The sequence below is a fragment of the Hyla sarda genome, unplaced genomic scaffold (genome assembly GCF_029499605.1).
Source record: "Hyla sarda isolate aHylSar1 unplaced genomic scaffold, aHylSar1.hap1 scaffold_375, whole genome shotgun sequence".
In the NCBI taxonomy this organism is placed as follows: domain Eukaryota; kingdom Metazoa; phylum Chordata; class Amphibia; order Anura; family Hylidae; genus Hyla; species Hyla sarda.
In genome coordinates, this window is record NW_026610394.1 from 49,926 (window position 1) to 62,024 (window position 12,099).

Below are 12,099 nucleotides of genomic sequence, written 5' to 3' on the forward strand. Positions count from 1 at the left end.
CCTGTCAGTTGGGCTGCTATACGCGTGTTACCTGTCAGTGCGCACCACCATATGCTTGTTATCTGTCAGTGTGTTGCTATACGCGTGTTACCTGTCAGTGTGCTGCTATACGCGTATTACCTGTCAGTCTGCTGCTATACGCGTGTTACCTGTCAGGTGTGCTGCTATACGCGTGTTACCTGTCAGGTGTGCTGCTATACACGTGTTACCTGTCAGGTGTGCTGCTATACACGTGTTACCTGTCAGGTGTGCTGCTATACGCGTGTTACCTGTCAGGTGTGCTGCTATACGCGTGTTACCTGTCAGGTGTGCTGCTATACGCGTGTTACCTGTCAGTGTGCACTGCTATAACCGTGTTACCTGTCAGTGTGCTGCTATACGCGCATTACCTGTCAGATGTGCTGCTATACGCGTGTTACCTGTCAGGTTTGCTGCTATACGCGTGTTACCTGTCAGGTATGCTGCTATACGCGTGTTACCTGTCAGTGTGCTGCTATACACGTGTTACCTGTCAGTGTGCTGCTATACGCGTGTTACCTATCATGTGTGCTGCTATACGCGTGTTACCTGTCAGGTGTGCTGCTATACGCGTGTTACCTGTCAGTGCACACCACCATATGCTTGTTACCTGTCAGGTGTGCTGCTATACGCGTGTTACCTGTCAGGTGTGCTGCTATACGTGTGTTACCTGTCAGGTGTGCTGCTATACGCGTGTTACCTGTCAGTGTGCTGCTATACGCGTGTTACCTGTCAGTGTGCTGCTATACGCGTGTTACCTATCATGTGTGCTGCTATACGCGTGTTACCTGTCAGTGCACACCACCATATGCTTGTTACCTGTCAGGTGTGCTGCTATACGCGTGTTACCTGTCAGTGTGCTGCTATACGCGTGTTACCTGTCAGGTGTGCTGCTATACGCGTGTTACCTGTCAGGTGTGCTGCTATACACGTGTTACCTGTCAGGTGTGCTGCTATACACGTGTTACCTGTCAGTGCGCACCACCATATGCTTGTTACCTGTCAGTGTGCTGCTATACGCGTGTTACCTGTCAGTGTGCTGCTATACGCGTGTTACCTGTCAGTGTGCTGCTATACGCGTGTTACCTGTCAGTGTGCTGCTATACGCGTGTTACCTGTCAGGTGTGCTGCTATACGCGTGTTACCTGTCAGGTGTGCTGCTATACGCGTGTTACCTGTCAGGTGTGCTGCTATACGCGTGTTACCTGTCAGTGTGCACTGCTATACGCGTGTTACCTGTCAGGTGTGCTGCTATACGCGTGTTACCTGTCAGTGTGCTGCTATATGCGTGTTACCTGTCAGGTGTGCTGCTATACGCGTGTTACCTGTCAGTGTGCACCACCATATGCGTGTTACCTGTCAGGTGTACTGCTATACGCGTGTTACCTGTCAGTGTGCTGCTATACGCGTGTTACCTGTCAGGTGTGCTGCTATACGCATGTTACCTGTCAGTGTGCTGCTATACGCGTGTTACCTGTCAGTGTGCACTGCTATACGCGTGTTACCTGTCGGTGTGCTGCTATACGCGTGTTACCTGTCAGTGTGCTGCTATACGCGTGTTACCTGTCAGGTGTGCTGCTATACGCGTGTTACCTGTCAGGTGTGCTGCTATACGCGTGTTACCTGTCAGGTGTGCTGCTTTACGTGTGTTACCTGTCAGTGTGCACCACCATATGCTTGTTACCTGTCAGTGTGCTGCTATACGCGTGTTGCCTGTCAGTGTGCTGCTATACGCGTGTTACCTGTCAGGTGTACTGCTATACGTGTGTTACCTGTCAGGTTTACTGCTATACGCGTGTTACCTGTCAGTGTGCTGCTATACGCATGTTACCTGTCAGGTGTGCTGCTATACGTGTGTTACCTGTCAGTGTGCTGCTATACGCGTGTTACCTGTCAGGTGTGCTGCTATACACGTGTTACCTGTCAGTGTGCTGCTATACGCGTGTTACCTGTCAGGTGTGCTGCTATACGCGTGTTACCTGTCAGTGTGCTGCTATACGCGTGTTACCTGTCAGTGTGCACTGCTATACGCGTGTTACCTGTCAGTGTGCTGCTATACGCGTGTTACCTGTCAGTGTGCTGCTATACGCGTGTTACCTGTCAGTGTGCTGCTATACGCGTGTTACCTGTCAGTGTGCACTGCTATACGCGTGTTACCTGTCAGTGTGCTGCTATATGCGTGTTACCTGTCAGGTGTGCTGCTATACGCGTGTTACCTGTCAGGTGTGCTGCTATACGCGTGTTACCTGTCAGGTGTGCTGCTATACGCGTGTTACCTGTCAGGTGTACTGCTATACGCGTGTTACCTGTCAGGTGTGCTGCTATACGCATGTTACCTGTCAGTGTGCTGCTATACACGTATTACCTGTCAGTGTGCTGCTATACGCGTGTTACCTGTCAGTGTGCTGCTATACGCGTGTTACCTGTCAGTGTGCACTGCTATACGCTTGTTACCTGTCAGTGTGCTGCTATACGCGTGTTACCTGTCAGGTGTGCTGCTATACGCGTGTTACCTGTCAGGTGTGCTGCTATACGCGTGTTACCTGTCAGGTGTGCTGCTATACGCGTGTTACCTGTCAGGTGTGCTGCTATACGCGTGTTACCTGTCAGGTGTACTGCTATACGCGTGTTACCTGTCAGGTGTGCTGTTATACGCCTGTTACCTGTCAGGTGTGCTGCTATACGTGTGTTACCTGTCAGTGTGCTGCTATACACGTGTTACCTGTCAGTGTACTGCTATAACCGTGTTACCTGTCAGGTGTGCTGCTATACGTGTGTTACCTGTCAGTGTGCTGCTATACGCGTGTTACCTTTCAGGTGTGCTGCTATACGCGTGTTACCTGTCAGGTGTGCTGCTATACGCGTGTTACCTGTCAGGTGTGCTGCTATACGCGTGTTACCTGTCAGGTGTGCTGCTATACGCGTGTTACCTGTCAGGTGTACTGCTATACGCGTGTTACCTGTCAGGTGTGCTGTTATACGCGTGTTACCTGTCAGGTGTGCTGCTATACGTGTGTTACCTGTCAGTGTGCTGCTATACACGTGTTACCTGTCAGTGTACTGCTATAACCGTGTTACCTGTCAGGTGTGCTGCTATACGTGTGTTACCTGTCAGTGTGCTGTTATACGCGTGTTAGCTGTCAGGTGTACTGCTATAACCGTGTTACCTGTCAGGTGTACTGCTATACGCGTGTTACCTGTCAGGTGTACTGCTATACGCGTGTTACCTGTCAGTGTGCTGCTATACGCGTGTTACCTGTCAGTGTGCTGCTATACGCGTGTTACCTGTCAGGTGTGCTGCTATACACGTGTTACCTGTCAGTGTGCTGCTATACGCGTGTTACCTGTCAGTGTGCTGCTATACGCGTGTTACCTGTCAGGTGTGCTGCAATACGCGTGTTACCTGTCAGGTGTGCTGCTATACGCGTGTTACCTGTCAGGTGTGCTGCTATACGCGTGTTACCTGTCAGGTGTACTGCTATACGCGTGTTACCTGTCAGGTGTGCTGTTATACGCGTGTTACCTGTCAGGTGTGCTGCTATACGTGTGTTACCTGTCAGTGTGCTGCTATACACGTGTTACCTGTCAGGTGTGCTGCTATAACCGTGTTACCTGTCAGGTGTGCTGCTATACGTGTGTTACCTGTCAGGTGTGCTGCTATACGTGTGTTACCTGTCAGGTGTGTGCTGCTATACGCGTGTTACCTGTCAGGTGTGCTGCTATACGCGTGTTACCTGTCAGGTGTGCTGCTATACGCGTGTTACCTGTCAGGTGTGTGCTGCTATACGTGTGTTACCTGTCAGTGTGCTGCTATACGTGTGTTACCTGTCAGTGTGCTGCTATACGCGTGTTACCTGTCAGTGTGCTGCTATACGCGTGTTACCTGTCAGGTGTGCTGCTATACGCGTGTTACCTGTCAGGTGTGTTGCTATACACGTGTTACCTGTCTGGCGCTCCACCAGCCAGACTCATCCATTATAATAATTACATACACAAACATCCTTTAAGTATACAGCCAGCTGCCAGGTCCACCCGTCCCATCCCATAAATCACCCTCGGTGACATCGCAACGCATCCGCCTGTCAGGATCCAGACACTAATCCCTGATACGGAAACTGCATCCTAATACTGTTCTATCTGTATATATATAAACTGATCACACATCCTCACCTGAGCTGACGACACCCCTTGTCTGGCCTGGAACCTCAGCCACATGAAGAGGTCGTCGTTTTCCTTCGTCTGCTGCTTCAGAACTTCTTCGTCTGTCAGGCGGACCAGCTCCACAAACGTCTGGGGGGGGGGGGGGGGGGGGGGGGGACAATACATTGTTATATACTATACAGGCAGCATTCCAATACAGGATTGTGTGTGGTATAGCAGACATCTAAGGGTTAAATATTTGCATATCCCGTATCAGATGAGAGGATCATTGGTCACATGACACACTCCACAGCTAGGCTTCTATGTAGAAGCATCTGAAAGGGCTAAGGGAAGAGTTCCCTAGTCCAACATCCTCTACCCAGGTGAGCCTCCATTGGAACTTAGAAAGACTATGGTCCTATATGTATTATATAAACATTTAAAGGGGTACTCCGGTGGAAAACTTTTTTTTTTTTTTTTTTTTTAAATCAACTGGTGCCAGAAAGTTAAACAGATTTGTAAATTACTTCTATTAAAAAAATCTTATTCCTTCCAGTACTTATTAGCTGCTGAATACTACATAAGAAATTATTTTCTTTTTGGAACACAGAGCTCTCTGCTGACATCACGGGCACAGTGCTCTCTGCTGACACCTCTGTCCATTTTGGGAACTGTCCAGAGCAGCATATTGTTTTCTATAGGGATTTTCTTCCTACTCTGGACAGTTCTTAAAATGGACAGAGATGTCAGCAGAGAGCTCTGTGTTCCAAAAAGAAAAAAAATCCTCTGTAGTATTCAGCAGCTAATAAGTACTGGAAGGATTAAGATTTTTTTTTAATAGAAGTAATTTACAAATCTGTTTAATTTTCTGACACCAGTTGATTTAAAAAAAAATAAAGTTTTCCACCGGAATACCCCTTTAAAAGCCTGTAGAGCCTGTAGAGCAGTGGTCTCCAACCTGCGGACCGCCAGATGTTGCAAAGCTACAACTCCCAGCATGCCCGGACAGCCGTTGGCTGTCCGGGCATGCTGGGAGTTGTAGTTTTGCAACATCTGGAGGCCCGCAGGTTGGAGACCACTGCTGTACAGTATACGCCCGTCTTCAGAGAATGAAGACATTGATCTGCTGCTATTACACGGCTACACAAACTAGAGCAGTGCCCTAACCTACATTCCCTTTCTACCAACTAAAAGGACGTTTTAGCCCTGAATGGTGAAAGGGGAACCCCAGCAGGTAATACCACTAGTAAGAGGGGGAGTTTGCAGTGTCCCGTTACCCGTGTCCTAGCTACACCTATAAGTCATTGTTGTGTAGCTTAGGAATTCCTTTTTGTAAGTGCCGACATGTCGGTATGTGGGATATTGACGTGTGTGTATGTATGTCTATGTATGCATGTATATTTTAATGTATATTTTGGTGTGTATATATACTGAATAGGTTGATTAGTTTGGTTACTATAACATGTTTGATATGTTTATTATAATTTGTATTCTAGTTCCGTTATTATTGGTTTGTGTTGTGTATTATATATTAGTAAGACCCTAATGGTTTATTGTGATGTGATGGATTGTGGGGGAGGTTTAGTTGGTTATGTTATATAGTATATAGTATATATAGTCTGGCGTTGGTTTAGGCGGTGCTGGTTTCAGGTGGACTATATAGTTTTGCTGTTATGTTTATGCGGTTCGCCTCTTTGTATCGGTATTGGCTGGTGAACCCTGAGTAATGTTTTTACTTATTTTACTTATATAATTTTCTATACTCTTCCTTTTGGGGTGTATAATACCGCACCTGGTGCTTGTTGGGCTGCAGGCGGTCGTCCATGGTCTGGCGAGCGATATTGGAGTAATATCCATAGGACAGGTCGTAGTCCAGTGGGTACCCGTCCACCCCCAGGTGATGCTTGTGCCCCAAGGACAGCTGGGAGAGACGCTCATCGTTCTGGGCAGCAATGAGGACAAACTTCAGGGCCTGAGGAGAAGGTCACATGACATGTGGTGATCACAGGAGCGGCCATCTTTACCGTCATACACTATATGAGACCGTGGGCTGTGTACTGTACCTTAGTTGTGTCCTTCTTCACCCCCAGGCCTGTCTGGTGCAGGACGGCCGCCGTGTACAGCGCAGGGTGATGGCCCAGACACCCGGCCTGGAGGAGGAGGGGAAGAGAACGTCTGAGCCTGGAGAAACCATCAGCAGCCAGGACCCTCCGCAGGAAGATTCTGTGCAGGGCTCGTCCGAAGAGCTCACGATCAAAGGTCACATGACCTGTAAGAGGTACATCAAGGGATTCATACACTATACTGTACAAGTCTATACTACACTATGCAACACTATAATACACAACACTGCACTATACTAGACTATACTACACTATAATACACAATACTATACTACACTATACTCAACAAGTCTATACTACACTATGCAACACTATAATACACAACACTATACTACATTATACTACACAATACTATACTACACTGTAATACACAATACTATACTACACAATACTATACTACACTATAATACACAATACTATACTACACTATACAACACTATAATACACAACACTACACTATACTAGATTATACTACACAATACTATCCTACACTACACTATAATACACTGTAATAAACTATGCAACACTATAATACACAACACTACACTATACTAGATTATACTACACAATACTATACTACACTATAATACACTGTAATAAACTATGCAACACTATAATACACAACACTACACTATACTATACTACATTATAATACATAATACTATACTACACTATACCTTACAACACTATAATGCACAATACTATAATACACAACACTATAATACACACTCCTATACTACACTATACCACCTTACACTATACTACACAATTCTATACTACACTACACTTTAATACACAATACATAGTACTATACTACACTATAATACACAATACTATACTACATTAATACACTATCCTATACTACACTATAATAAACTATACTACACTATAAGGGAATATACTACACTACACAATACTACACTACACTATACACAATACTATACAATACTATGAAACCCTGTAATACACAATACTATACTACACTATAATACACTATACTACACAATACTATACTACACAATACTATGAAACACAGTAATACACAATACTATACTACACTGTACAACATTATACTATACTACACTACACTACAATACACAATTCTATACTACACTACACTATACAACACTATAATACACTATACTACACTATACTATAATACTCAACACTATACTACACTATAATACAATGCACAATACACTATACTTCACTATAATACAAAGTGCATACACAATACTATACTACAGTATAATACACAATACTATACAAAACTATAATGCACAATAATATGCTACACAATTATACACAATACTATATTACACTATAATGCACAATACTATACTACACTATAATACACAATAATATACTACACAATTATACACAATACTATATTACACTATAATGCACAATAATATACTACACAATTATACACAATACTATATTACACTATAATGCACAATAATATACTACACAATTATACACAATACTATATTACACTATAATGCACAATAATATACTACACAATTATACACAATACTATATTACACTATAATGCACAATAATATACTACACAATTATACACAATAATATACTACACAATTATACACAATACTATATTACACTATAATGCACAATACTATTGTTACGCCGAGCGCTCCGGGTCCCCGCTCCTCCCCGGAGCGCTCGCTTCACTCCCTCCGCTGCAGCGCTCCGGTCACGTCCTCTGACCCGGGGCGCTGCGATCCTGCTGCCAGCCGGGATGCGATTCGCGATGCGGGTAGCGCCCGCTCGCGATGCGCACCCCGGCTCCCCTACCTGACTCGCTCCCCGTCTGTTCTGTCCCGGCGTGCGCGGCCCCGCTCCCTAGGGCGCGCGCGCGCCGGGTCTCTGCGATTTAAAGGGCCACTGCGCCGCTGATTGGCGCAGTGGTTCCAATTAGGGTTTTCACCTGTGCACTTCCCTATATCACCTCACTTCCCTTGCACTCCCTTGCCGGATCTTGTTGCCTTAGTGCCAGTGAAAGCGTTCCTTGTGTGTTCCTTGCCTGTGTTTCCAGACCTTCTGCCGTTGCCCCTGACTACGATCCTTGCTGCCTGCCCCGACCTTCTGCTACGTCCGACCTTGCTTCTGCCTACTCCCTTGTACCGCGCCTATCTTCAGCAGCCAGAGAGGTGAGCCGTTGCTAGTGGATACGACCTGGTCACTACCGCCGCAGCAAGACCATCCCGCTTTGCGGCGGGCTCTGGTGAAAACCAGTAGTGGCTTAGAACCGGTCCACTAGCACGGTCCACGCCAATCCCTCTCTGGCACAGAGGGTCCACTACCTGCCAGCCGGCATCGTGACAGTAGATCCGGCCATGGATCCCGCTGAAGTTCCTCTGCCAGTTGTCGCTGACCTCACCACGGTGGTCGCCCAGCAGTCACAACAGATAGCGCAACAAGGCCAACAGCTGTCTCAACTGACCGTTATGCTACAACAGTTGCTACCACAGCTTCAGCAGTCATCTCCTCCGCCAGCTCCTGCACCTCCTCCGCAGCGAGTGGCCGCTCCTGGGATACGCTTATCCTTGCCGGATAAATTTGATGGGGACTCTAAGTTCTGCCGTGGCTTTCTTTCCCAATGTTCCCTGCATCTGGAGATGATGTCGGACCTGTTTCCCACTGAAAGGTCTAAGGTGGCTTTCGTAGTCAGTCTTCTGTCCGGAAAAGCCCTGTCATGGGCCACACCGCTCTGGGACCGCAATGACCCCGTCACTGCCTCAGTACACTCCTTCTTCTCGGAAATCCGAAGTGTCTTTGAGGAACCTGCCCGAGCCTCTTCTGCTGAGACTGCCCTGTTGAACCTGGTCCAGGGTAATTCTTCCGTTGGCGAGTATGCCGTACAATTCCGTACACTTGCTTCAGAATTGTCCTGGAATAATGAGGCCCTCTGCGCGACCTTCAAAAAAGGCCTATCCAGCAACATTAAAGATGTTCTGGCCGCACGAGAAATTCCTGCTAATCTACATGAACTTATTCACCTAGCCACTCGCATTGACATGCGTTTTTCTGAAAGGCGTCAGGAACTCCGCCAAGATATGGACTCTGTTCGCACGAGGCGTTTCGTCTCCTCGGCTCCTCTCTCCTCTGGTCCCCTGCAATCTGTTCCTGTGCCTCCCGCCGTGGAGGCTATGCAGGTCGACCGGTCTCGCCTGACACCTCAAGAGAGGACACGACGCCGTATGGAGAACCTCTGCCTGTACTGTGCTAGTACCGAACACTTCCTGAGGGATTGTCCTATCCGTCCTCCCCGCCTGGAAAGACGTACGCTGACTCCGCACAAAGGTGAGACAGTCCTTGATGTCTACTCTGCTTCTCCACGTCTTACTGTGCCTGTGCGGATGTCTGCCTCTGCCTTCTCCTTCTCTACAGTGGCCTTCTTGGACTCTGGATCTGCAGGAAATTTTATTTTGGCCTCTCTCGTCAACAGGTTCAACATCCCAGTGACCAGTCTCGCCAGACCCCTCTACATCAATTGTGTAAATAATGAAAGATTGGACTGTACCATACGTTTCCGCACGGAGCCCCTTCTTATGAGCATCGGATCTCATCATGAGAGGATTGAACTTTTGGTCCTCCCCAATTGCACCTCGGAGATTCTCCTTGGACTTCCCTGGCTTCAACTTCATTCCCCAACCCTGGATTGGTCCACTGGGGAGATCAAGAGTTGGGGGTCCTCTTGTTCCAAGAACTGTCTAAAACCGGTTCCCAGTAACCCTTGCCGTAACTCTGTGGTTCCTCCAGTAACCGGTCTCCCTAAGGCCTATATGGACTTCGCGGATGTTTTCTGCAAAAAACAAGCTGAGACTCTACCTCCTCACAGGCCTTATGATTGCCCTATCGACCTCCTCCCGGGTACTACTCCACCCCGGGGCAGAATTTATCCTCTCTCTGCCCCAGAGACTCTTGCCATGTCCGAATACGTCCAGGAGAATCTAAAAAAGGGCTTTATCCGTAAATCCTCCTCTCCTGCCGGAGCCGGATTTTTCTTTGTGTCCAAAAAAGATGGCTCCCTACGTCCTTGCATTGACTACCGCGGTCTTAATAAAATCACGGTTAAGAACCGCTACCCCTTACCCCTCATCTCTGAACTCTTTGATCGCCTCCAAGGTGCCCACATCTTCACTAAATTGGACTTAAGAGGCGCCTATAACCTCATCCGCATCAGAGAGGGGGACGAGTGGAAAACGGCATTTAACACCAGAGATGGACACTTTGAGTATCTGGTCATGCCCTTTGGACTGTGCAATGCCCCTGCCGTCTTCCAAGACTTTGTCAATGAAATTTTTCGTGATCTGTTATACTCCTGTGTTGTGGTATATCTGGACGATATCCTAATTTTTTCTGCCAATCTAGAAGAACACCGCCAGCATGTCCGTATGGTTCTTCAGAGACTTCGTGACAACCAACTCTATGCCAAAATTGAGAAATGTCTGTTTGAATGCCAATCTCTTCCTTTTCTAGGATATTTGGTCTCTGGCCAGGGACTACAGATGGATCCAGACAAACTCTCTGCCGTCTTAAATTGGCCACGCCCCTCCGGACTCCGTGCTATCCAACGCTTTTTGGGGTTCGCCAATTATTACAGGCAATTTATTCCACATTTTTCTACCATTGTGGCTCCTATCGTGGCTTTAACCAAAAAAAATGCTGATCCCAAGTCCTGGCCTCCTCAAGCAGAAGACTCCTTTAAACGACTCAAGTCTGCCTTTTCTTCGGCTCCCGTGCTCTCCAGACCTGACCCTTCCAAACCCTTCCTATTGGAGGTTGATGCCTCCTCAGTAGGAGCTGGAGCTGTTCTTCTACAAAAAAATTCTTCCGGGCATGCTGTCACTTGTGGTTTTTTCTCTAGGACCTTCTCTCCAGCGGAGAGGAACTACTCCATCGGGGATCGAGAGCTTCTAGCCATTAAATTAGCACTTGAGGAATGGAGGCATCTGCTGGAGGGATCAAGATTTCCTGTTATTATCTACACCGACCACAAGAACCTCTCCTACCTCCAGTCGGCCCAACGGCTGAATCCTCGCCAGGCCCGGTGGTCTCTGTTCTTTGCCCGATTTAATTTTGAGATTCACTTTCGTCCTGCCGATAAGAACATTAGGGCCGATGCTCTCTCTCGTTCCTCGGATGCCTCAGAAGTTGATCTCCCTCCGCAACACATCATTCCACCTGACTGCCTGATCTCCACTTCTCCTGCCTCCATCAGGCAGACTCCTCCAGGAAAGACCTTTGTTTCTCCACGCCAACGCCTCGGAATCCTCAAATGGGGTCACTCCTCCCATCTCGCAGGTCATGCGGGCATCAAGAAATCTGTGCAACTCATCTCCCGCTTCTATTGGTGGCCGACTCTGGAGACAGATGTTGGGGACTTTGTGCGAGCCTGCACTATCTGTGCCCGGGATAAAACTCCTCGCCAGAAGCCCGCTGGTTTTCTTCATCCTCTGCCTGTCCCCGAACAGCCTTGGTCTCTGATTGGTATGGATTTTATTACTGATTTACCCCCTTCCCGTGGCAACACCGTTATTTGGGTGGTCGTTGATCGATTCTCCAAAATGGCACATTTCATCCCTCTTCCTGGTCTTCCTTCTGCGCCTCAGTTGGCTAAACAATTTTTTGTACACATTTTTCGTCTTCACGGGTTGCCTACGCAGATTGTCTCGGATAGAGGGGTCCAATTCGTGTCTAAATTCTGGAGAGCTCTCTGTAAACAACTCAAGATTAAATTAAATTTTTCCTCTGCATATCATCCCCAGTCCAATGGACAAGTAGAAAGAATTAA

The 12,099-nt window shown here is 47.3% G+C and overlaps 1 protein-coding gene across 1 annotated transcript in view; it reads right to left on the reverse strand.

Annotated features, from left to right (window-relative positions):
• The window catches only part of LOC130332322 (protein sel-1 homolog 3-like), a gene marked incomplete at its 3' end in the record, with an annotated part of 117,463 nt that overhangs the window by 32,678 nt on the left and 72,686 nt on the right, over positions 1 to 12,099 (reverse strand). Inside the window, exons 11-13 of the mRNA XM_056553739.1 lie at positions 6,222 to 6,427; positions 5,951 to 6,130; positions 4,189 to 4,308 (exon numbers count right to left, since the gene is read on the reverse strand). Of these exons, the coding sequence (XP_056409714.1) occupies positions 4,189 to 4,308; positions 5,951 to 6,130; positions 6,222 to 6,427 (506 nt within the window). The remainder of the gene's footprint in view (positions 1 to 4,188; positions 4,309 to 5,950; positions 6,131 to 6,221; positions 6,428 to 12,099) is intronic.